General features: G+C 43.9%; 1 protein-coding gene across 1 annotated transcript; it reads left to right on the forward strand.

Moving 5' to 3' along the window:
* The first annotated feature begins 3,007 nt into the window (after positions 1-3,007).
* Positions 3,008-26,807, forward strand: LOC107963993 (palmitoleoyl-protein carboxylesterase NOTUM). Its single transcript, XM_016917895.2, has 9 exons — positions 3,008-4,045; positions 4,261-4,497; positions 21,350-21,719; positions 22,173-22,233; positions 22,322-22,545; positions 22,662-22,871; positions 23,025-23,301; positions 24,859-25,160; positions 25,572-26,807. The coding sequence occupies exons 2-9, from the start codon at positions 4,480-4,482 to the stop codon at positions 25,907-25,909; spliced, it is 1,800 nt and encodes a 599-aa protein (XP_016773384.2). The 5' UTR covers positions 3,008-4,045; positions 4,261-4,479; the 3' UTR covers positions 25,910-26,807.
* The last annotated feature ends 610 nt before the right edge of the window (positions 26,808-27,417 follow it).

A 27,417-nucleotide genomic window follows, 5' to 3' on the forward strand; every position in this document is an offset into this window, starting at 1 on the left:
TCCACGTTCAAAGAATCCTGAAATATGTATCATACCACCTAAAAAAAAAGCCGCGTTTCAACACCATAGTCGTATCGATATAATTAAAACAAGCATACCTCGTTGTTGAATAGATTCAAAAAAATGAAACGTGTCTTTGATCAAAAATTTCGTCGAAAATAATTAATTATTTCTCCATAATTTAATTATCCTTCCGTCCATTTTTCCACGTACTCCAAGTTTCGTAAAAAGCAAGGTTTCTAAAAAGCAAAGAATCGGTGAGTAGCGGTTCTATCCTGACCATCCTTTTTTTTTTTTTTTTCCAACCACGAACTTTCCAACCGCGAACGGCATTCGAGACAGGATTGTAAAAACATAATTATCATTCGTTCTCACTAGTCGGATGGAAGTAACCGTGCGACGCAAGGTCGAGAATTAATGGTAATAACGCTCCATCCTCGTCTGTAGAAGAAGGATCGACAGCATCCTTTCCAAAACGGCCAGCAGGATCCCTTTTTCCCCCCGAAAAAAAGACGAATTTTCCCCGAAGTCCCTTTTCGTCGAGAGATATCAGTTTCCACGAAACGACGAGCGAGGCAGGCGAGATCGAGAAAGGCGAGCATTACCGAACGGCCAAAGGGGGAGGATAAGCGAGGAAAAAAGAGATAAACGAGAAAGAAAGAGAGAGAGAGAGAGAGGAGCGACGAAGGAAGGGAAGGGATGAAAGGCGCCGACTTGCCCTCCGTGAGATGCTCCCCCTCCTGTGGCTCCCCTTTTCTCGATTACACCTGGTCACGACGCCATTCCCGTATCCCTGTTAGTGTCAAATCACCGTGTTACGTGTCCTACTGGCGAGTCAACGCTCCTTCCTCTTCGAGCCTCTCCACTTCGATTCGAGCCATCAAAGATCCACGGACCGAGACGTGTTCCGCTTTTGCGAGCTGACACACTTTAACTTTTCGATCTTCTACCATAGTCGGATAGGTTGGCTTCGCTCGATCCAAGAATCGTGGAGAAGAATTCACGAATCCTTTCGAGTCGAGCTTATCTTTAATGGGTTTGTATTCAGATTTATCGACGCGCGATGCGCGAAACCGATAAAATTACGACGAGGATTAATATTTAGCTTTTTCTTTTTCTCTTTTTTTTTTTTCCAACCGAATTTCATATCACGCAATATCACGAAACACGTCCGTTCCATTTCTTAATCTCGAATCTTCGGATCTCGGATCTCGGATCGCTGATTACGATCGCGGCCAATACCATATTTGTCCCTGCCGATTTCGCGGCTATACACATGTATAAACACGAAGGAGACGGGAAAGGTGATCAGATTTGAATCGATACGAAACCGTTTCGGCTTTTTCTGCCCGATTATCGTTTTTAAAGGGCCGCCAAAGGCTCGCTCGGCGTCCCCGCGATCGGCCTCAATTGGTATCGACCGGTTCGCCGGATGACTCACACCCGTATGATTCCCGATACGGAGCCGATCTCCCGCTTATCGTTTACTCGGCCACGATAACATCCCGGCGTCACGTTCTTCGTTAATAACGTCATTCCGCTCGCCTCGAGCTGGCGACTCCGCAAACAAGCCGCTGCTCCAAAGATCGGCGAAAAAAAATATCCGCTCCTCCTCTCTGTATCCCTGGGATATATCACTCCCCGTGTGTCCAATTTACGACTATATACGTATATTTCCTCCTTTGTTTTTTCCTTCCTTCCTTCCTTTCGCAACCCTATAAAAGGTTACGAAATAACAGATGTTTGAAATTTAAAAGAGGAACGATAATAATCGAAAATTTATTATCCGAGGATGGAAAGTGTTACCTCAAATAGACGAATGTGCAAATGTTTACGTAAGGGTGGTACTCGTTATGACGATATCCGTTCTCACCACGGCATCCGTTCAATTCACGCCAACTACGTATTGGATCGTAGCAAACGAGTTTACACGTTTCGTTACATGGAGTAAGAGTCGGATATCGGAAGAGCGCAGAACCGCTGTTATTACGCGAGCGGAGCGAAAGATTCGGAGGCGAGGCATCGTTCCTCGAATCGCGCCGGTAGAACAAGCGGATATCAAAGCGAGTATCGTGCAGCCTTCCCGGCAGGCAGGCGGGCAGGCAGTCGGGCAGGCAGGCAGGCAGGCAGGCAGGCAGGCAGGCAGGCGGCATCTAGCTAATGATCGCGGTGTACCGTAACGTGCTACACGATTTCAACGATAAACTACAGAGCACCCGCCACCACCCGCGGCACCGCAAACCCGTTTTTCGAGCAATAGGCTTTTTCTACCCGCCCCGAACCGAACCCTCGATAAGAAGAGCTAACGACGCGTATCGATCGCGGGCACAGAACGCTTAGATCGCGAAGAATTTGCGCGGAGACAACGAGATGCGATCGCGTCGTTTAACCGTTGCGAGGGATCGATTTGTCGTTTTATTGTGCGTCGTTGAACGACAGTGAACGATCGCTGTAAACAGATTTTTAGGAGAGAGAGAGAGAGATAGAGTAAAAGAGGACTGAATCAGAATCGTTCGATGATCTTTTTGGATCTGGCGAAAAATCGAGAAAAAGAAGAAAATTTTGACTAACACTTTTTAGGAAATTGTATAGGTGGTGTTGTAAGTGGTATCGGAGGGATAGTTTTTGTAACGCGGGTAAATTTTATTAGCGATTCCGCGAAGATGTGAAAAAAATATTGGATACAAGGGTGTATTCATTAGGGTAGGAAAACTTACAAGTGAGTAGGTTTATATAACGAAGGAAAGGAGGACAGTTCGAGGCAAATGAATCAATTTAAATATATTTTGTATTCTTATCATCGTTTTCTCTTCGTTTATTAGAATCGACGTTAAGAAATCAATCGTTTATGCGGAATATTTTTCATAGAACTCGCTTCTCAAAAAAAAAAGAAAAAAGAAATATGAATCTCTCGTCGAAGATTTCCAAACTTTTTCTTCGCGTCCATGATAAGGAGGAAAAAAAGAAACGAATAGAAAAGAAAGGGAAGGAAAAGCAATCGCCAATGGGAAAATTTCGAAATGAAAACAACCCTCCACGTGGCACGGTCTCCCCCGCCCTTTATCCCTCTCTGCCCGATTCTCTCTGACTCGATGCCTCCCCTTGCCCTTCCACACCGACACTGTTGTCTGGTTACTTCGCGCGGTTTAACCTGGCCCGATTGTCAGTCAGTGCCAAGCTCCGATGGCGCAAGGAACCTCCAGCCACTCGGAGTAGCTGTATTCCTGTAGTACCTGAGAATCACGTGAGACCATTTCCAACTTGCGACGAGGGCCTCCAAGTTTCGGTGCGCCTGAGAGAACAAGATCGCCTTCCATTCGTGTCTCCTCCGCGAATCAACGAAGAGCACACGAGATTTTCATCTCGTTTAAACAAAATTATAGAATTGGCAACTCTTTGGAGAAAGATCGCATTCTTCCATTCTACGCACGTCTCATTCTACAAAACCATCCAAATAAAATCGTGCCAAATATCGACTTGGAATTTCGTCGAGATCGTCCTTGATGGTACATCTCGATCATCATCGATCAATCGAACCGTTGGAAATCGTGAAAGCGGAGTAAGAAAAGAAGGAAGGAGCGATAGAAAGAATTTACGTAGAGGAATTGAAAAGAGGGGAAAGAGGGAAGAGAGGCGTATCGATAGGCAGAGAGTAAGAGGGGGTTGGAGAATTTCCTCCCCTGAAACTCGGCGTCAATTAATCTTGGCCGGGTCCGGTCGAATCTTCCGGGTCTGAAAAAGAGCGGCGCGGAGGCAGCCGTCAAAGAAAACACCCACAACAAACAAGCGGGAAAGGAGCAAGAAGAGGGCCCCGGCAGCTAACAAAGCGGGCCGACGGACAAGAAGAGAGGCAAGGAGGCGAAGGAGAGAAAGGGTGAAGCGCGAAGAAGAGGAGGTGTTCCTCCTCGCCGGCACGTGCGCGCACCGGCCTCTCCTCGTGACTCGGAAGAAGGGCTTGGATCCGCAGGAAGGAACGAAGAAGGAGAAGAGAAGAGGAAGCGTGCAAAGCGGAAAGTGGCGGCAGTGCGCCGCGGACCGTCAACGGGTACGTGTATCGAGCACACCGGCTCGAGACCTCGACCCACCACGTGGTCTCCGCTTCCACCCCTGCCTTCGCTCCGTTTCTCTCCACCTTTCGTTTCCAAAAACTCGCTCCCTTGCTCCGCGTTAAATTCAAACCGTATCGCGTCCAATTATATCCAATTGGGACTGGAATTATAAATATATATATATATATATATATATTTATATTATTATTAGCCTCGAATGCTTGGAGGAAGATCGATCTTGGTGACGTTCCCTCGTGTCGTTGACGAGAGCAAGACGGATCTGTGATGTTGATCTGTGAACGAGGGCCGTGGAGAACGTGAGAAGATGATCGAAGGGTGATCGGGAAGAGGAAAGTAGGCTTGCTTTGGGAAACTTTCTTTTTCCGAGTGGTGGGGATCGTCGGATCCGGTACGGGACGGTGAACCGAAGATGAGAATAGAGCTGCAGGTGAGTTTGGAGTTTTTTCTTTCCCTTCTTTTTTTTTTTTTTTCTAACAATATCGTAGCAATTATTTGTAAATATTTTTACTATAAGGAAGAATTAATTTTCTCGCGGAAAAAAAAAATAATAACAGAAAGATATGAAAAATTGATAAATAAGGAAGAAAGACACCGATTTTGAAAGATATTTGTCTCGATGGGAGGAAGGCGCGCGTATATACTTAAGCGTAAAACGGGTAGCAACGGCGAGACAACCCGATCCTCTTTTAACGCTCTTTGATCATTTCGAGCCTCCTGTTATGCTTCTCTCCCCCCATTCCGCACCCCCACGCCGCCCTCCGTCCAAATCCTTTGCTTACGCTTTCGGGTTTTAACTTTTAAGTACGATTTAACCGAAGCCTTTGAACTTTACTCATCACGAAAAATTTCGACCGCGGCCATTCAACGGTCGTTCGTCGATTCTCTGCCAACCCCCTTTCTTCCTTCTTTCCTTCTTTCAAATATTTTCCCCTCCTCCTCTCTTTCGATTTTCGTCGAAAAGAAGAGTCTGTTTGAATTTGCTGTTATTCGATATCCAATCCCCATCCAGTCCAATTCCACGGTATAATATAAGACTTCAGACGCTACTTTAAACCGAGTTTTTTCACGGCGCCAGAACGAGAGACTAAGAGAAATTTCTTCGACGAAAAAAATCCAACGGAAAGTATCTCGAAAAGAGAGGGAAGAAATGAAATATCGAACGAGAAACACTACGAGAAATTCGTTTGATCGGATTAAAAGAGTTGAGAGATCGTCGATACGATCGAGTCAAAGTTTGAACGAAGGGCTGGGGGAGGGGTGGCACATGCGTTTAGAACCCGTGCACGGGGGACCGCGCGCGGATCCTCGTAATAAATCACGGCCGCGAATCTAGACGCGTGCGACAAACCGCGAGAACGAACGACTCGCCAAAATTTATGGCCGTTCTTTGCCCAAGCCCACGGGACACTGGATGGTGTCGTTGGTTGCGCGATCGGGTATGTGGCGCCAAAATCCTGCCGCCCTTCCCTCCCCCCGTTTCTATCCCTCGATTAATCGCGTTCGAATTCCTCGAGTCATCCGGAATCGACGATGTTTCGTTTCAAAAGTGAGGACATCTCGTCCTGATTTATCGCTTACATTTTGTTTAAGATTTTTGTCGACAATCCTTTCTTTTTTTTTTTTGGTGAAATTTCTTCTAAGAGAAAAATGGAGAAGACGGATGAACGAATGTTGGAGAATGGATTGGTTTATATTTCGAAAATTTTTTGGGGGGTTGTTTAAAATACTTTTAACGGTATAGCGATGATTGAATTTTTCGCAGACTTTCGCGGCATCAAAATATAGCGAGTTACTTGAAGAAGAATCATCTGCTCAGTCTCACGCTTTGGACGCTCGTCCAATGAAGAGAAAAATCTGTCTACGGTTCGTTCGAACGAGAGAACACGCGTCTCGTCCAGCTAAGAAATTTCTTTCCAATTTCTTTGATGTCCAATCTTCAGATCTCTGACCTCCTACGGCTTTAAAATACGATCGTCGAAAAACTCGGGCCTTATGTAAATTAATAACCCGTTTAGAAATTATTCAAAGGTTTCAAAAATTTCAATTTCAAAAATACCCTTTCCAAACTCGTGTTTACCTCGTTCAAAGAATTTTCAACATACGTATTTTTCGAATCGAAATAATTAAAAAAAATCTTCCTGCAAAATGTCAATATCCAACCAGCAAACTGGAATCGCAAAAATCCGATCGATATCCTCTTTCGAAGATGCCAAGTTTCGAGCGTAACGCGCGTGTCTCCCGAAATAGAGGATCGAAAAAGAGGTCTCGAGGAACAAAAGGAACGTACGAAAAGGAGGAAGAAGGTAGCCCGTTCTCCGCCCGCCACCTGCTAAAAGAGGCGAGGTTAATGGCACGCGATGTTTGCTCGGATATCCTTTGGCAACCGTGTTCCAAGCCCGTTAATGAGTCCAAATTGATTTCGAGCAGTGCATGACCGACATCAAAGGGTAGACGAGCAACAAGTACTCCTATCGAGAGAGACAGACAGAGACAGGGAAAGAGAGGGGGGGCAAAAGACAGAGATTACAATTTAAGCCTGTTTACGTCGGGATTCCATTTCTGCGATCACGTCCATGCAGTGTTTGCAGTCGTTCCTCCCTTTCTTCGTTTCTCTTCCCCTTCGCCCGTTAAACTCCCCTCTCCCATCTCTTATCTATTCGCTGCATTTGCCCCCGTTTTGTTTCGTCGATTCCCCAAATGTTGGATTTTCGGTCGGATTTGCGGTTGAATCTGGCTGCATTCGCATTCGGGCTACCGGAGAGGATGCTTTTTTGTTTTTGCGGTTTAGACCGGTGGATGGATAATTGGGATGAGTGTATAATTGATTTTATAAGAAAGTTTGCGGGATAATTGGGAAATAAACGTTGCTTGCTCGTTTTAATCGTTTAACGAACTGAAAATTATATATATAAACAAAAAAAGAATTACGTTTTTCGAAGAGAGCGTACGAAGTCTTTAAAAATTGTTAATAAAACAAGGTGGAATGAATTTTAAAGGGTATCGTAAAGAGCCGCGAGAGGAGGAATAAAAACGAATAATTTTAACTCGTTACGTCATTACGAGCGCGTAATCTACATCTACTCTTTATTATCATCATTTTAAATTAAAAAATACTTATCGGCCAAATTACAGATTAACGATCGTAAATCATCGATTAATTCATTCGATTATATTCAACGGGAGAAGTTTATTACCCCCTTTTATCCGTCGCCTTTGAAAACTGGTTATACACACATATTCCCCCCCTCCCGCCCGTTTCGTTCGATTGTTCGGAATAACCTCTCGGGTTAAAGAGCCTCCGGTTTTCGCAACAAACTCTCACTCGTTCCGCGTGTCTTTCTATCCAATGTCCTAAATACCGAGTCATTGTCTCGTTGCAAGACGGGGGAATTAGCGGTCGCGCGTTTTTCCTAGCCGGGGAGATTGTTGTGCAGTCGGAATGTGAACGTCAAAAATGAGAGGAGTGGCGTTAGAGAGGCTCGTAAAGACTTCTAACTGTACACCTGGACGGGTAGGCCGGTGCAGGTTGTCGCCAGATGAGAAACCTTTTCACCGTTTTTAATCCTGCGGAAAAAGTTAAAGGGGAAAAGGGGAAAGAAAAAGAGAAGCAGAGAAGAAATTCTCAAAGAGAATCAGGGTTAAACCGATTGCAGAAACCGATTTCAATTCAAAAAACTACGCTCCATTTTTATTAAACGACGAGATATATTATATTTTGGCGAAATATATATAAAAAACGCTAAATCCTTTTTCTTCCATTCCAATTGACGCGAATCCTCGAGGGAATTAATTACGTAATAGGTTAACGCGAGACTACTAGCGCCACGATCCCACATACACGGTCAGAACGCGACCAACCTGGCGTTCCTGCGGCTACGGAAAACCGCTTGGATCGCGTCGTTTAACCCGGCTACCGAACTCCATCCGCATCGAGTAGCCGGTGCACGGCTCCTGGCCAGGATATTAGCCATCCAATCCACGATGTCCGGCTTAAAATCCTTGTTCTCGTCCAGTTCGTTTCTCTTCTCTTCTCATCGAATCGAGAACTCGAATCGACTCCAGATCTCTCTAGGACGAATCCGACGCAGTGAGCAACGACAACTCAACAACACCAATAACAATAACAACAATATCGACGACGACGACGACGACGACGACGCTTCTGCCGTGGGGCGGTGAGCAATTAGCGACACAGCGCGGCGAGATCAGAGGCTGAGGGCGGGGTGGGGAGCGGCGGCCTAATTACACACGGTACCGACCGACTTCAAAGGAGCCGACAGCTCTTCCTCTCCTCCGAGCCATCCCCTCCGAACGGCGGGCCCAAGAACAACGCTCCTCTTCCTCGTATACCCCAGCCGTCGGCGACGCTGACCTGACTAGCCCCCGATGCTCCCTTTCTCTTTCTCTCTTTCCGCCTTTCTCCTCCTCCCCCCTCCCCGCCTATCGCCTCCTCCTTCTCGTGGGTCACGCGCACGGACCCTTCCTCACGTTAACCGCTACCCTATCGATTATCAACGTGTACGCTTTCTCGGGCCGTCTCCCTTTTCCCGTCCAGGGATGAGACGCGTCGAGGCAGGATTTTGGATCTCCTCCCGATTATGGGATGAAAAGTGTGACACGATCGGATTTTTCCGGACCGATGGACGATTTGTGTTACGCCCGCGGGGGGATCGCCGTCGTTGCATGGCAGCTCCGTGCGAACTGTAATTAATGGTTCTCTAATGGGTATGGTTATGTAAGGATGGTTAGCTAGGACAATGCCTCGGGATTCGTTTCCTGGTAGTAATGTATGGTGTGCTTGGATTTTTCCCCCTTTTTTGGAAACCATACTCGATGAAGAATTTATCACTTTTCATGGATAGGAAAATTATCATTTCAAAAGATATGTATAATTTCAGGTAGTTCACGCAAGTTCGTAATAATAATATTACATTGGTTGCCAAGCTTGGCGAAGAGAACGATCTAGATTTATAGAAAGAAGGGATTCTCGAGGGGGAGAACGAGACGGGAGATCAAAGACCGAAAGTGTTGAAGGGGGAAGGGGGGGAGGAATCCGAAATGCTGGTTGGACACGCGAGTAGGCACGCGTCGTTCGCAGGAAATCGGGATCGGCCGCTAGAACGATCGGCCGTACGCGGACCATCCTCTTCCACTTGTTTGCGCCGTCCGTCCATCTTCCTCGACGTGTCTCCCTCTCTCCTTCTCCCTCCCCAAGTGTCCCCGCTTGTCCCCTGGTTCGCGGGGCCCGTGTGCGCGGAGTCGTCGTGGCCGCAAGTCATCAGTCAAGTCTTTGAGGTCGGCTTCAAGCTCTCTCGAGGCCCGCAGAAAAAGGCCTTTTGCCGATCTGCCTTGGCGGTGAGATCAAACGATTTTTTTTCTCTCTTTCTCCTTCCCCTTCCCCCACTCTCTCTTTCTCTCTCTCTTTCTTTCTCGCTTGGTACTCGGTGAAACACGGGGGTGGAACGATCGAGGGTGAAAGATTCTTCGGAGGCGAATGCGAGAGATTTGAAGGGGAATAAATTTTAGATATTAGGTCATCTCGAATGTAATGATATCTCTCTCTACTTGGAGATGAATGTAAAATACACGTTTATCTCTCTTCGTTTATACGAAGATAGAATATATTATAGAAGTTGAAAATAGAAAAAATTTCGGGGAGGGGAGACGAAAGCGATGGAAATTAGGATGAGGGAAGTGAAAGTGACGAGGCAAGAGATGGATGAGAGCGAGAGTGAGAATTGTGTGAATTCGACGAGGGTAGAAGGGAATCGAAAGTTTGACAGAAGATACGATTGGAGAAGAGAAAGGATCGGATCAAGGATTCGTGGATTTGATAAGGGTCAGAAGGAAGGCGGTTCAAACGGGTTGAAGGTTTGACAGAAGGGATAGAAATGATATTAAATAAAAGAGAAAAAAGAGAGAGAGAGAAGAAGAAATTAAACAAATAAATTCTAAGAAACGAGAACGTTGTACCGTTTGACGAACGAATTGGAAAAGAATTGTAGAGGACCGAATCGGAAACTCCCAAGAGAGGAAAGTGGTAGCGTGACGAGAAGAGTGGTCGATAAAGAAAGAGGAGACCGGTGGAAAGAAATCAAAGGAAGGGACTGGACGGAGAAGGCGGTAGTGACGCCGGGGGTGTTCGAGGAAGTGAAGAGAGACGAGCGACTGAATAAATACGCGTGCCCCCGCTAACCGTTTGCAAATTTGTCGAGGCGCTTCCTCAAAAGCCCTTTGACTCGAACCAACTCTAGAAGAATCACTTCTACTTTCCACCGCGAACGAGCGAGTCGAAACTTTGCTCCCAACTTCGATAAATTGTTTGTCACTATTCTGATAAGAGGGAACGAAGGAGTTGAAAAATATTTGTACCGTAATTAACAAGGATAGGAAAATACCTTGCACGCATCGAAGTTAAAACGTGAACGAGTTTCAAAAAATTTTCCATTTTCCATTCAGAGAAGAAAGCAGCCACGATACTTTCTCGAACGGATGAATGAGATAGGAGCGATCCATCAAGGCGAGGAATCTCGCTTTTTGGAGAACGGTAAACTCGGAATACCAGGGACCATTAGGCTCTCACCGATCACGCATACAAAAGGCTAAGGCGAAACCTCGTCACGGAATAACTATGAATCGCATTATCGATTTGTACGGCGGCGCGTTGATCAACGCCGCGAGAAGCTTTGAAGTGCGCCGAACTTCGTGGGGGCTTCCGGAAAGCGTAAGGATCCGCGGACCCGAGCACGCGTGAAGAATGTCGGCGAGGAAGGAGGAGAGCGGACGAGATAGAGACGATCGAAATAAGCCTCCGTAAAATGATTGGCCTAACGCGACCGTTACTATACGCGTTACGGGTTCCATTTCGTCTAACTCTCAAATTCCCTCCTCTTCGTTGACTTTTTTCGATTCGAATTCTAATATTATACCATATATCGATTTTTTCACATTTGACGAACCTTCCGTAAAGATTATTCATCGTTTTTCGATCAAGAAAAAATGTTTCTTAATCTCCGGGGGATAAAAAACACTCGTCCAACGAATCGAGCGTTTCGAGGGAAAAATGTTCAGTTGCTTGGCCGGTAATACGATCGCGAAAGGAAGCTAGGCGCGCGTTACTTTACGAAAGAAAGATTCACGCGCGCAAAAAACGACATTTCTGCTGCGGTCGATTCCTCAAACGACCGGCGATAATCGATCCTCCGTTTCGCATCGTCCCGTTTCATCTCCGAATCAAGGCCGTCGTCTTTCGACGCTTCCCCCTTCTGTTCCCCGATTTTTCCGACTCTCGTTTATTACCAGCCACGAGCGCAAGCCACTCGGCGATATAACGACAGAAAAAGCAAGAAGAACGAGGAGGAATAGAGGGGGGAAAGAGAAGAGCGAGAAAAGAGAAGAGAGAATGGGGATAAAGGGAAGGGGAGGAATGGAAGAAGGAGAAGAAGGAAGAAGATTTTTGCCAGGGAAGAAAAACAGAATCCGGCGCGGTCGGCGGCCGGCGAGAGTTAGCAAGAACGCGGTGTAGGCGGCACATCAAAGGCGCACCTCGGGCGTGAACGAGCGAGCGGGCACGCGGCTCAAGTAGAGAGCGGAAGACACCGCCACCAATCCTACCACCATCCAATATATTTACTCCGATGGACCACCGCTACCATTGCCATCACGGCCGCTAGCCACCGCTAGCACGGACCGAGCCATTGCCACCAATCCCACCGCCGTTTCTACCACCGTGACCAAACGCCACGACCACCGTGCGATCGCCACACTCTCGTCGCAATTACTTTCCACGCTATTAGCCGATAGATTTATGTTGGCAACGATCGTGAACCCCGGCGAATCTGGGATGTCGTCCCGGTTTGCTACGCCAGCGTTTCGAAAGTCGGTTTTACGTTGGACGCATCTCACGGATGAGAGGAGGTTGCGTGTTGAAAATATTTAGAGAATTACGCAACGAGACGAAAAGAATTGTCGATTGTTATATTACCAATAATCGTTGGGGAAATTGGTTGGGAGTTGGATCATCGAAGCCTCTTTCGAAGATACACACGTTGGAAGGGAGGACGATCGATCGAGTAGTCGGAGAGACTAAGCCAATTAGCGCATCCAGGTCGATGGCACGACATAAAGGAGAAATCTTGCTAGAATATAAATGTCCCCGTGATTACGTGACGTAATGAACCGTGAAGTTGGAGAAATGATCGGGAGAGAAACGTTTCGTAATTTTAATTTAAGAGAAAGAAGAAAGAGGGAGAAGGGAACGTTTTCATCGATATTTTCCCCCCTCCCCAAAGTTTTATTTACTTTACATCTCCTTTTCCTCGGATGTCGTCGAGATTTTGGCAATTTCCTACGGCCGGAAATCGGGACTGCGTTTGCGGTTTTTCGACGCCACGCACCTTTTCACCAGCTTCTCGCGCAAATTGCGGTTTCGAAGCGATTACCGGGTTGATCATTGCGTGGAACGTAATCATCATTGTTGCGACCCATAGAGAAAAAGAAATATCAACGATCGTCCCAGCTTGTAATTTCGCGCGATTCCTTCCCTCTTCCTTCGCGTTCCTCGAATATTTCTCCATTCCGAACGGAAATCTCTTCGAAATCGCTCACTCGTTCGATTTATCTCAGCGCTCCCCCGTTCGTCCCACCTGGCCGGAACCATTAAACAAGCTCGAACGTCGTCCTCGCCCTTCCTTCCAACCCCCTCAATTACACCGACGTTCGCCTCCGTTCGCGCCATCTTGCCGATCCTCGCCGCGATTGGCGCGTTATCGGAAGAAGGGGGAGGACAGCACGGAGTGACAGACGTTTCCCAGAAACGCGGTAAGGTAAATCACGATAAAACGGGAAGGGTTTCACGAATCACGGCGAAAGTTCAAGGGGAGTGCGTTGATCCCTGGCCGGGAGCGGGAGGGAAAGAGCGGCCGATAAATTAGTCGGGGAACGGATATCTCATTCGGTTTTCCATGGTTGGTTCGAAAGGCGCACGGCGAGGCGAGGTAGGGCAAAGGCAGTCATATTTCAGCCCTTGTTAGGCCGAGGGGCCCCCGCCGAGACGGGATGGGGAGAAAATCTCTTTGACTCGCCGCTCCGCGCCTTAATCCACTGGCGTATACCCTATCTTGCCACCTGCTCCCTCTTCCTTCCTCCCTCCTCGCATCTTCCTCTTCCTCCAATCCCCACCGCCTGTCCCCTCTCTCTCTCTCCTTCTCTCTTTCTCTCTCTCTCTTCGCCCAGGCCTATCCGCCTTTATATACTCTTCCACTTTCTCTACGTGTTGCGCTCGTACGAGACGCCTACTGCAGTACCTCGCCTCCTTCTCGCTCCTCCTCGAGTCCTTCGCCATAAATTACAGGGGATATTACGCCGTCCCTCACCTACCCCCTTCTTACCAGAAACAGAGAGAGAGAGAGAGAGAGAGAGAGAGGTCTTCGCTTTTTACGCTTTTATCTTCGCTCGTTCCGGATGCGCGTGTAGTATGTTGCGGGGGTAGTATGTTTACATCCTCGTTCTCCACCGATTTCTCAGCTTCGAACGTTCTTGGAAATTGGGTCGATATTTAAAAAATTTTATATTCGATATCTCTCGTCTTCCAATTCACCGGAAGAATCTATCCAGAAACGGTAAATTTTTCGCGATTGAACGCAACCGATACCGAGTTGGATCGGTAGTGAAGCGAAGAAAGCACCTGCCGGTTATCTGGATGCGAGATCTGGATGCGGGGCACCGGTGCACGCGGCCGTTTCGCGAGGAAATCATCGTCGTTTCGTTCGGTTTCCGTGGTTCTCCCTCGTAACCTCGGCTTAACGAGGCCATCGACATCTCTCATCGAGGAGGAGCGTGCGCGCGCGCGATCGACGCTTGGAAACGTATCTTTGCCACGGATGACGGCGCGTTTGAGATGTTCCGCGCGCGCGTTCCTTCCTCTCCTTCTTTCTTCTCCTCCCGGAGCGGCCGTTGTCGGTCTCTTTAGTGGCGTGCCGCCCTCTTCCGCCAGCCACGAGGATGCGCCGATCGCCGGACGTGCCGCTCTCCATCGATTGAGCCGTCCACCATGTCCAACCAACTTGGACACCTAAACTCGCTTATTTTAGTTTAGCCTCTCTCCGCTTTCTTCTCTATTGTCGTACAGGAACAATTCCGTCAGATGATTTTATCGCGGTTTCCATCCGATCTGTAAAGATTGGAAAATTTACGTATATTTAAAGGATCGAAAGAAGGAATAGCACGAGAATGTCTAAAGTTTTTAAAGAGAGTTTTTGAAGAGAGATTTGATAAAATTTCATTTTACGAAGGAAGATTAGATTAGATGGAAAGGGAGGCGATTTTGATCCGTTGTTCGTCCGTTGCGGAACGAATGGATCTCGAAATCATCGTGAATTAAACCTCTCGGTTCAGATTGCAAATTTTCGATCCGCTGCTATTATCGCATATATCCATTCGTTAATAGACCGAGCAGGTGAGCTCGGTATAAATCATTCCGCTGATATCACGGCTTATCTTCCACCGTGAATCAACACAGGGAATGCAACGCGTTACATACACATAATAATTCTTTTCATCGTTAATACATTCGGGCAAATAGCCTCTCCTACACCTACAAACAGATAACACCATCCTACGATCCATAATACTTCGTTTCCAGAACGAAAAAGAAAAATCTTCTGCAAGATTTAAGAAACGCATCCTTCTTCGATTCGAACAAAAAAAAAAAAAAAAAGAAGATTCAAAAATTACTTTGGCGAAAGAGAAATTTCCGTTCGAAACATTTTGACCGGTTAGACGTGTCGCGAGACGGGTTAATAGAAACGGGAGCAAACGACGTTAAACCACCCTCCTCGTGGGGCGAAGTAGCGCTTACAGCTGGAGTGGGAGGGGGGAGATGCTGAAGGCGGCTGACAATTGCAGTCAATCTTAACGGGGCAAGGTAACAGGTCCCCAGGCGGTAAAAGCGCTCGCCAAGAGCGCGCTCTTGGTAAGATCGTTAAACCCGCGGTTAAGCTCGAAAGCGCGGCACCAAGAGCTTCTCCCTCCTCTCCATCGCCTCCCCCCTTCTTCTTTTCCTCGTTGGGTGGAAGCCCCGAAGAAGCGGCCACGGTTCTGTGTGCACGCGGTTATGGTAATGCGAGGTTTGCGGTGCGTGTTAGCCGGCTGCGTGAGCGGCCCTCGTAATGGTAACGAGACGGTCTCTCACCATCATCATCAACATCCGGACGACGAAACACGATGCGAACGATCAACGACTGTTGCGGGTTCCGAGCCGCGGCCTCAAAGGTGCCGACCGCGATCCGCTCCACGGCTATTTTTAACTTGTTTTCGCGTCCACTGAGCGAGTACAGAGAGAGAGAGAGAGAGAGAGTGAGAGAGTGAGAGAAAGAGAGAGAGAGAGAGAGAGCGCATCCGTGCATTCGATGGAATGCCACGCACCACCGGCCACTCGAGGATCCGCGAAACGAATCGACGACCTGCTGGAAAGAGAGAAAAGAAAAGAAAAGGAAGCGAGATTAGAGAAGACGTGGACGTGGCGGAAATAAAGGGAGAGTGGATTTCGAGAATTGTCTCCGTTCGAGGAGAGATTCGATTCGAAGAGGGTTGATTTTGGGGGAGGAGTTTGTTGAATGGTGGTACGAATTCGATGATAATTGGATCACGTGGGAGAAAGTTGAAGCTATTCCTGTCGAATAGCTTCTCGATTTCAAGAATGTCTTCTCGAGGGAAAGTGAAAGTTGCAGTTTTAATCGTGGATGGTGGTGAAATAGTGATGGTAAAAACGATTTTCCTGAATGAATGATCCTTTTAACGGTAATTAGGATCGACGAAGCTTTCGTTTCGTTTGCAAATGGCACAGTATTTATATTGTGTATTTGATTACACGGTTTCTTAACCTGCAATATGGAAAAAATCGAAAGTGGAGAAAAGAGCGATGGCTTTATACGTTGAAAGAGAATTCCTTTGGTTTTACGGCACGTCTTTCTCGGAGCGCACGCAAAAATTCAATTTTGTGAATGAATTATTTGCATATACATTGGCCAAGGATATGAAAGATTCTTTATGGATAAGGGGTTGAAAGAAAGGATAGAGAAGCGGCACAATGGAGGACGATAAGCGGATCGAGAGGCTTGTGCGTTGAAAAATTCGATAGCGATACGAGGAAATCGGGGGATGAGCGAAAAGGATTTCCGAAATATATCGACAGCTGTCGATTGTCGAAGCATACTTTTGACACGCCGATTATTAAATTCTTTCCATTCAAAGAACAATATATATATATAATCCATGGTGAAAGCGTTAATCCATCTAGCGAAGAAAAATCTCTGATTTTATTTCTACGAATTAACATGATATACTTTTTATTTTTAATAAATTAACCAAATATTTTATTCGTTCAATAAATAAATAATTTTAACGCGCGTATCGACACGTGTCCTTCCACGATGAATATTGGTTATTAATTTTCGCGAAATTTTATTACATTCAACGAAGATAAAAAGAAAATGATTGAACTTTCACACACACGTGTATATTTTTATATCACGTAAAATTAAATCGAAAAATGTTTCCTCTTAAAAGATTTCGATTCGCGTTAAAATTTATTTCATGGAAGAAGAAAGAGAATTCTTCCATCGAAGAATCGCGATCAAACTCGCGAAGCGTATCGCGCCAGCAACAACCCGTTAAAAGAAAGGATCGATACACGTGCATGCTTGCAACATAGGCACGAAAACATAAGAGGAGAGAGAAGCAGCACAGTGTGATCCTCCAGGTCAGCCAGCAGTCAGTTGAGCCGCGTCGTGATTCATCTATCCGGCTCGGAATCTTTAAACGCTTTACCTGCTACCGGAATCTTAGCAGGTTAGGATAAAGGGTGGCGGCCAGTAACAGCCGTCACTTTGTCGGCCTTTGTCACGGGGATTATGCGCCGTCTGGCAAATTATGACGGACACCTTCACGCCCAGAACACCCTCTAATGCGCCGGATACGGAAGGAGAGGAAAGGAGCAGAGCTCGGGGTGGGACCCGTGAGTGGCGAAAGAAGAATGGAAGAGGAACGAGACAGAGAGGGAGAGAGAGAGAAAGGTTTTCATAAGCACCGGGACAAGTTCTTTGAGAGGCAACCGAATTATACTGCGGATCCAGAAGGATTATAAATTTAAAGGGGATGGAATTTGGAGAGTACGAAATTCCATCCCGCGTGAAAATTGATCGGGAGGGAGAAACGATGATTTATTTCTTTCGAAAATCAGATTGAATCGCGAGAATTTTCAAATTAAAAGTTTACTTTTAACCACTTTTTCTCTCTCCGAAAGGAATATCTTACTCCGCGGGTCGCGTTACAGACTTAATCTCAGCTTACGCGGGCGACTGTAAGTCTTGTCGAATCGATAGTTATTATACGTAGCTTAAGCTCGTTCTCATTATTGGAACGACAAAAAAGAAAAAAAAAAAGAGGAAATAATACGATAAAAGAGGGGAAATCCACGCGATACAAAAACCTCTTGCATCACTTTTTACAACCGTACCGAAATCAATATCAGTACGGGGGAAAGTATCGAAGTATCAGATCGTAGCTATCGTCGTTTCCAGATTATAAGGGGTGTTCCCTGTCCGGGGCGAGATTTTTCCTTTTTTTTTCTCTCTCTCTCTTTCTTTCTTTCCTTCGTTTCACGAGGATTTCCACGAACGCGGGACAGTGGCCGTTCCGGTAACGGGTGTTCACGCGCAGGGACAGGTTGATTTATGGCATAATAAAGCGGTTACGCAAAGTGTGGGAGGGACCGGGGTCGTGAATTTTATTTACGATCTGCTCGAAAGTTCGGATTCGTCGCGGTTTTTCGGCGGCGCTTCGAGCCTGCTCGTAAAATCGAAAGGGGAGAGATCGAATTCAGTTTAGTTTCATTCTCTTCGGAAGAAGGCCGATTCATACACGGGGGAACGGGGAGGATAGTTTTAGCTTTTCCTGTTATTTAGCTCGATTTTCAACGAGTGTCAACGTACCGTGAAACGTTCTCCTAGGTCGAGGAAGAGACTTCCTACCTTGCCGCCGTTCCGTTGTAAATGATATTTACGACCCGAGGAGGTTGGGTTTCTACGACGACGCTCCACGGATTAGCCGTGGTTAACGGAACTTTGATATTCTTTTTTCTTTTTCTTTTTTTTCTCTCGGCCAACGGAGGCCACTTGAGGATAATTAACGACGCCACGTCGTCGGCGAGTAATAAGGATCGGATTTAACAGTTAAGAAAGATTTTACGAAAGGATTAATGCGGTCCCGTATATATTCGACGAGGAGGAAGGATCGAAGAAAATTATCTTTTTACATAATAATAATGCCCGTTGAACAAGAATTTTTTACCTTATTATATTACAAGAATCCGTAGAAGATAATCCACAAAGGATGTGGAAATAAATCAATATTCTACTCGAATAGAATTTCATCCAATTTTAATCAACGTTTAATTCGAAACTAATTGAAACACGGGAAAAAAAAAAATGTTCATCTTTCTTTGATAAATTCGTTCGTTTCGAGTAACGATGATGGGGCAGAGAGAGAGAGAAAAAGAGAGAGAAGGGTGGAAGAAGGAAAAGGGCACAGGTTAATTTCGTTGGACAAGTAGCAAAAGCCTGGTCGAAATCATCCACTTTACGGTGGTACCTGGGGCTCGGAAAGGGGCTCTTTCTCGCCGGCGGCGTGTTTCGATACGTGCTCCAAAGGCGATCCGGTGTTCGCGGCCCATTATATCCGATCATAATTGCGTCGCAACAACGTTTCTCCTTTCCATCGTCCACAGCTGGGCGGCTTCCTTTCATCTCGTTCTACCCGCCAGAACGAGCTTCTGTTTCCGAGGTGTTTCCGCCGCCGGCTACCGTCCTGAAACCTGGAACTTGATCCTAAGTAGCCGGCATCGCGATAGAACCTGGCCTGGGACTAACAGAAAGAGGCGGACAAAGCAACTGTACACACGCGTGTTTGTGTGTATAAATATGTGTATGCTGTGCATAAAATAGAAGAAAGACAGAGAAAGAAAGAGAAAGAGAAATCGAAGAAAGGTTATGGCGAAACCCACGAGTTATACAGGGTGTCCCAAAATAAATAGTATGAGTGGACAGTGTAATTTTAAGTAACTAAAAAAAAAGATAATGAATTTGGTTCCTGTCTAGACAAATTGTTAAAGTTGAATAGCAATTTGATAATTAATCTTGTACATGAGAATAAGTAAAAATGATTTTGAATAAAAATTAATGTTGCTAAAATTATTAACTCTTTATGAAAAAAAATAGAAAATTTATATATCGACAAATTTTCAATCTTAATTTCGATCGATAATTTTAAACGAGCGAATTTTATATTTTACGAGTTTTATTTTTATTTTTTTCTTTCAGAATTCTTCTCGTGTAGAATTATCTCTTACCAATTATTATTCTCTTCTTTTTCGACTTACTTTTTGCACATACATAAAACCGTTCTCCGCAACGTGCAACGTTCTGGGTTACCCTGTATATGGGACGAGAGGAACAGAAAGAGAAAGGGCGAGTGGCGCCGCGTATGAACGACGCTTCCTCCTTTTAAATTATTCTCTCGCGGCCTGGTGCTCGTTTGTTACCGCTCCGTTCCGACGTTGTTATTGCTTTCTATGCCCTCGATGGTGAAAATCCCTGTCGACGAAGAAATTACAGGCCTGTGAAACGCACACAGCGGGCGAGAACAGAGAAAGAGAGAAATGGGGGGGAGAGGGGAAGGAAGGGGGAGGAAATTGGCCGATTTGAAATTGTTACGCATGGTCTTTCAGGAATGTCGTTGTAACGAGGTTGTAATTCGCGTATGAACGTGGATGAAATTTGAGAGATGCCGTTGCGAACGGCAGAGAGAGACGGTTCGAGTCCCAGGTAGATAGGATTGTTGGATCGCGACGCGTGTGATTTTGCGATTCGGTGACACACGGGTTTGCGTTTCTAATGATGGAATACGAGCTTGTAATGGGGGAGGGAGGGGAGGGGGATCGTGGTGTGCATTGCATCATTAGAAATATAAACCTGCCGAATCGCGCATCATCCGCGTTAAATACCAACTACATCGTTCATTCACACCCGAGTGATTCGAAATTTTGGCAGAAGATTATGCCCGATGTTAAATCGTCCGTGAATTGAAACACGTGTATCTGGGTGAATCTACTCTTGAAATTATCATATTGCAGATGAAAAAAGAAAAATTGTAATTTCTCGAACAATTAATAATTATTGTATCGATTGTAAAATTTATTTTATATTTTATAGAAAAAAATCGATCGTACTTAAGAAAATTAATATTAAAATTACTATTGCAAGGGAGGATTTTAGTTAAAAATTGACTCGTCGAGTCAACGAATTTTTCAATATATCTGCGTATTCTACGTTGTCGATAAGTAGTCGAAGCGGTAGCCCGTAGATTTACTCGTAAAACGTAGTCGCCTAACAGGTTGAATAATGGTCATTTTCAAACTAGGTGGGAAATGAAGAGCTTATCTCCTTAGCTCTCCCGCAGTTTCTGCTCGCTCAGCCACGGTATCTCCGCTAGCTCATTATCATAGACTGTACAGTGATTAACGTACTCAGCCAGCGTTTCCAGTTTATAACTCGGCTCCGTGGGACGAGATTCTCGTCGTTTTCGTTTAATTCGATTTCCAACCACGTGCCCCGATATCGGAATGTTTTACGAGTAAACGTGTCGCGAATAAAATTTTGTCCACCTTAAAAAGGATTCTTTTATGAAGCACGTGATTCCAATTTGCTTGCCTCTGTAACGAACAGAATCTTTTTACCATTATTGCACTCTTGATTAATCTTTCCATCTCGTTGATATATTTCTCTAAAAAAAAAAGAAAAGAAGAAAAAACCATTAATTCTTCGAAATTAACCATCGAAATATCGAATCGCTCTTTTTCAATATTTTTTTCCCTCCCCCCTCTATACTCCATTCGTAAAAACCAAGCTTCTATTTATCATCCCCGTCCCCCTATTAATCTTTCCATTATCCATAGCGAGATACAAATCACTATTTTTTTCCAATATTTTTCGTTCGTGAAACATTATTATCGCCGAATTGTTTACAACTGTGAGTAACTGCGATCGATATCAAAATAACGGCAACGCTTCGTAAATTTCATCCGACTCATTACAAATTCCGTCGCGCGCAATCGTGACGAAAGCTGATCAATCATTAAAGAGAAAAAGAGAAAAAAAAAATAGTGCAAAGCACGTAGCAAAACAAAGAAAAGAAAAAAAAGGATCGATCTTTTGGATTTGCAGATCTCGGTATGCCTGACGGCCCTCGCGTTATCGACGATAGCCGCCGAGGAGATGCCGAGGAACACCGTCTCGGTGTCCTCCGGCACGGCCTCGATCCAGAGCAACACGATCCAGAAGCTGATCAAGATTCTGGAGAAGTACGGGCTGGAGGAGCAGAGGGGCCTGAAGAGGGTCTACCTGAGCAACAGATCGATCACGTGCAACGACGGATCCCAGGCGGGGTTCTACCTGCGGAAGTCGCACGGATCCAGGAGGTGGATCATTTTCCTGGAAGGTGGATGGTACTGCTACGATCACAAGAGTTGTAGGAACAGGTGGCTCAGGTTGAGGCATCTGATGACGTCGACGCAATGGCCTGAGACACGCGACGGTGAGCAAAGTTCCGCTTTCAAAGTTGCGTTGAGTCGACGTTTTTTTCTTTTTTTTTTTCTTCATCCTACGTTCGCCGTTCTACGCGAGTTTTGTTAATCGTTTGACGCGGCTCTCTCTCGTGATGGAATTTTTTATCCAGTTTGAAATGGATTTGCAGTATCTCGTTCATACGATAGCAATCTCGTTTATCACGCGGAAGAATCCTCGCGATCTCGTTCACGATTTCTATCTGGAGAGTTGCGGAACCTGTAACGATTTAGCGAGCGTGGAAAAATATGGAAACAGATCGTATACTCTTTGATTTTTCCAATTAGTTCTAACTATTATTTCCAAAAGAAAAAAAAACAAAAAGAGGAAAAGTAATCTGGTTAAAAAATCTTGTAAGAAGATATTTTTACTATCACTATTCTTTTTATCGAGTGAATAATCTTGGAAACGTTGACGATTACAGTTGGCGGCCTATTGTCTGCGAACCCCGAGGAGAATCCATATTGGTGGAATGCGAATCACGTGTAGGTATCGTCCATCTTGGCAAGAGATTCGACGATTCTACGATAGTTGAAATTTTTCCGTAATGAAAACTAAAATTCGTTCCCTCAGGTTCGTTCCTTATTGCACGAGCGACAGTTGGAGCGGAACCAGAGGTTCGTTGAACGATATGTTCTCGTTCATGGGGGCAGAGATCGTACTGCAGGTGGTACGAGATCTCGTTCCACTCGGCCTCGAGAACGCGAGCTCCCTTCTTCTTGCCGGCAGCAGCGCGGGTGGAACCGGTGTCATGTTGAATCTGGATCACGTGCACAATTTGGTTCACCACGATCTAGGTAAAGACGAATTTTTTTTTTCTCTCTCGTTTCCTCTTCTTTGCTCGATCAAAATTTCAAGTTATTTATTCATTAATTATTATTATTCATTAATTTAATTTCCATGATGAACGCAGGCTTGAAGCACATCGCGATAAGAGGCGTATCCGACTCGGGATGGTTTCTCGACAGGGCTCCGTATACGCCGAATGGTTTATCACCGGTTGACGTTGTTCACAAGGGAATGGAACTTTGGAAGGCGCGAATGCCGCACAATTGCGTCAACAAACACCGTAACGAACCGTGGAGATGTTACTTCGGCTACAGGCTGTATCCAACGTTGACCGGTAAAGCAAAACGTTTAACTGCATCCAATTAATCATTTTCTCGCATCGACGATTCAACAAATTGTAATTGAAAATTTCATCGCGTTTCAATTTCTCGAATCGATTCTCGAAATTCTTTTCGAAATCCATTCAACGTTCCGCTCGATTCTGCAGCCCCCTTGTTCGTTTTCCAATGGCTGTTCGACGAGGCCCAGATGTCGGCGGACAACGTGGGCGCACCGGTGACCAAGCAACAATGGGATTACATACACAAAATGGGCGACAGCCTGAGACAAACGTTCGAAAACGTTACAGCGGTGTTCGCGCCAAGTTGCATCAGTCACAGCGTTTTGACGAAAAGAGATTGGCAATTGGTCAAGATAGACGAGGTCTCTCTGGCACAGGCGTTGCATTGTTGGGAACAAATGCCAATTGGAAATCATCGAAACGTGTAAGTATTTGATATTTCTAAAGACACGCTTAAAGAAAACATTATTAAGTAGAATTAGTTAAATTTCAGTAGGATAGAAATAAATCTTTCAGAGGAATAAGAAAACAAAAATGTATGATAAAATGAATATATATACGAAGAAAAGTCTTCTTCTTCTTCTGCAAAAAAAGAATATTTCTAAAGATATACTTAAAAAAAATATTATTAAATAAAATTAGTTAAATTTCAGTAGGATAGAAATAAATCTTTCAGAGGAACAAAGTCTCTTAAGAAAACAAAAATATGATAAAATATGTACACGTAGAAAAGTCCTCTTCTTCTTCTACAAAAGAAGAAATTTCTATAGATATACTTAAAAAACATTATACTACTTTATACATTATAACTAACATTATACTTAAAAAACTTATACTAAAAAAACATTATTAAGTAAAATTAGTTAAATTTCAGTAGGATAGAAATAAATCTTTCAGAGGAACAAAGTCTCTTAAGAAAATGTATGATAAAATACATACACGTAGAAAAGTCCTCTTCTTCTTCTACAAAAGAAGAATATTTCTATAGATATATTTAAAAAAAATATTATTAAATAAAATTAGTTAAATTTCAGTAGGATAGGAATAAATCTTTCAGAAGAACAAAGTCTCTTAAGAAAACAAAAATGTATGATAAAATACGTACACGTAGAAAAGTCCTCTTCTTCTTCTGCAAAAGAAGAATATTTCTATAGATATACTTAAAAAATATTATACTACTTTATACATTATAACTAACATTATACTTAAAAAACTTATATTAAAAAAACATTATTAAGTAAAATTAGTTAAATTTCAGTAGGATAGAAATAAATCTTTCAGAGGAACAAAGTCTCTTAAGAAAATGTATGATAAAATACATACACGTAGAAAAGTCCTCTTCTTCTTCTACAAAAGAAGAATATTTCTATAGATATATTTAAAAAAAATATTATTAAATAAAATTAGTTAAATTTCAGTAGGATAGGAATAAATCTTTCAGAAGAACAAAGTCTCTTAAGAAAACAAAAATATATGATAAAATACGTACACGTAGAAAAGTTTTCTTTTTCTTCTGCAAAAGAAGAATATTTCTATAAATATACTTAAAAAAACATTATTAAGTAAAATTAGTTAAATTTCAGTAGGATAGAAATAAATCTTTCAGACGAACAAAGTCTCTTAAGAAAACAAAAATGTATGATAAAATACGTACACGTAGAAAAGTTTTCTTTTTCTTCTGCAAAAGAAGAATATTTCTATAGATATACTTAAAAAAAATATTATTAAGCAAAATTAGTTAAATTTCAATAGGATAGAAATAAATCCTTCAGAGGAACGAAGTTTCTTAAGAAAACAAAAATGTATGATAAAATACGTACACGTAGAAAAGTCTTCTTCTTCTTTTTCTACAAAAGAAGAAATTTCTAAACTCAAGATACGCGATATGCACAAAGTACTTCTTGTTTCATTTCCCCCGTTCCGTTTGCCGGAAAACTGTCAAGTTGTCAGCGGGCTGACTTCGCCCCCCTGTTAATTTCAGCACTCGTTCGCCAATTGAGACGAACCAGCCGTGCACAAAGTCGTTGCGGAAGCTGGTGCGTTCCGGGTTGACGAAGGGAAACGGAACTTCATCCGAGGCAGGAAGAAGCGGGAAAGGCGAGTCCGTGGCGGAGTTGCAGAAAGTCAGGAGCCCGTTGAAATCGGTCATGGGGAAAACGTCGTCGAACGTCGTGGTGCAGGACAAGGAGGGGAGGAAGAGGAAGAGGAGGAAGCACAAAGGGAAACGCAGGAATAAGGAAGCGAGGTCGAGGAAGGAGAAGCACGAGCGAAGGAAAGCTTCGGGTAAATTTGTATTAAATATAAAAAAACGAATAAAAAAGCTACGATTATTGCTCACGATGAGATGATTCGACAATTGTCTGTCATCGATCAGACATGTTACATTAAATAACGTAATTTCGTTAAATATTTATTCGTATCTGAATTTTCCATCTTTTTCTTTAACATTAAACTACATGTTATCAAATTTATTCAAATAATAATTTTTAAATTTCATATTTTTCTCGATTACAATTTTTCTTCTATATCGCAAGAGACATAGATTGTTAATCTGACTATTAATCCTGATAAACAGGAAAAAATTCTATATCCCAATAAGTTAATTTTCGTTGGATCATTTTTTCGTGGAAAAATTTTTGGACGAAAAGAATGGTTCGAAAAGCTGATCGAGGGGAAACTCGGATGGAATTGCAGGTCGGCGCAAGGGTAACAAGCAGAACAACGACAGCAACCACACAGGCATGTTCAACGGGACGAGGCCGCAGCGGTCTGTGATACCATCTGGCAAACGGAAGTGTGTTCAGGGCTGCCACTTCCGATTAATCGAACGTTGCACTTGGCCGCAGTGTAATCACAGCTGCCCGAAGCTGCATAACCCGTTCACCGGCGAGGAGATGGACTTTATCGAGTTGTTGAAGAGCTTCGGTCTCGACATGAAGAGCGTTGCGAACGCCCTCGGCATAGACATACAAACGTTGAACAGCATGGATCACGACGAGCTGTTAAATCTTCTTACGCAACGGGCGAATTAACTCGTCGCGTGTTAAGAATATATTATAATTCGATCCGATAATGACGAGGGAGCGAAGGAACAAGAGGTCGATGAGGAAAGATTTTGTTGAAATCTTTGCATATCTTGTACACTTCGATCGATCGTTCGGTCGTTTTCTTCATTGAGACCACAATGAAACCGAATTTTCTTTCGAATCTCCTTTGACGAGGAAGAGATTAAGAAAGAAGAAGATTAAGAAAAATAGATGTTTAAATCTGTTTTTCGAATCCTTCCGGAATATTTCGAGGAAGGGAATCGATTGAATTGTACATATACGTTCATTTGTTAGAATTTCTACGATACGAATATATATTTGGAAAGCTTGGTCACGCGTGGAATCGAGTCGATCGAAGTTTTTTTCGAGATCGAGTTCGCCAAGTTACTTAATCCAATGAGAATTTCTTTTTTTTTTTTTTTTTTTTTGCAACGATTCTCGTCGTTCTTGCGTGTGAAGCGATACATTTCACACGATCCTCGCGAATAGCCAAGTATTTTAATTATTTATTTCATAGTTCGTAAGGCAGAGTGAACGGGCATATAATCATGTTGTTAAACGAATATTAATTTACTCGACGATCGTTCGTCGAAACTCTGATCAGCCATGAGGCTTCATCTTTCACCACTTACCAAAACATCTTTTCCTTCTTCAACGTTTGTACCTGGTCAAATGAGAGACAACAGCATATTCGCGGAACAATTGTTTTTCTTTTTTTTTCTTTTTTTTTTTTTCTCCACTGGTAGTTTCACGGATCCACAAGCGATATACTTGTTCGTGTACCTCGTTCGATATCTTTGGGATATCTCATATCGTTGGAGGATATTGTTGGAAAAGAACGAAATCTCGTTTCAATAATCGAACCCAAAGATATCGAAAAAAATAAATAGAGCTTAGGTTTAAAAGATTCTTGTACAACTTTGACTATCAAACATTCTTGGAACGTTTCTTGATCCGATTCTTCTTTGGAGGGGAATTTCGTTGCGTTATTCAATCGTTTCGAAATCTCTGAAACGATTTAAAAGTATCCATAATCGTCCAATCTTCTACTTGTTGTTACAACAAGCACGGGTTGAAGAAGTTGGAACTCGAGACGTTCAACGCGTTAACATTGTCAGAGTTGAACAGGATTAAACAAATTAAATGAAAATATTCAGCCTGATTCGATGGAACGCGCCGGAATCGAGTTTTGCGAATTGATGCCAATAACGAGCAAACCGACCGACAAAGCAGCTTCATAGACTGATTAAATTATCTACCTCAACGAATCAAATCGTATTAACGTCCTTCTGTGTACTATAAACGCCGATTAAAAGAGTCTAACGCGGCATACGGTAATTAAAGATAGTAGGTCGCGCGCGCGAGCGTGAACCAATTCATCGTCGTATCTAATTGTATTCAAACATTGTGTAATATACTATATATATATCGAGTTAATTATTTATTTGACGCGCGAGAAGTGGATTCGCGCGACGATCGATTAGAAAATAATT

The sequence above is a fragment of the Apis mellifera genome, linkage group LG1 (assembly GCF_003254395.2).
Source record: "Apis mellifera strain DH4 linkage group LG1, Amel_HAv3.1, whole genome shotgun sequence".
Taxonomy (NCBI): Eukaryota; Metazoa; Arthropoda; class Insecta; order Hymenoptera; family Apidae; genus Apis; species Apis mellifera.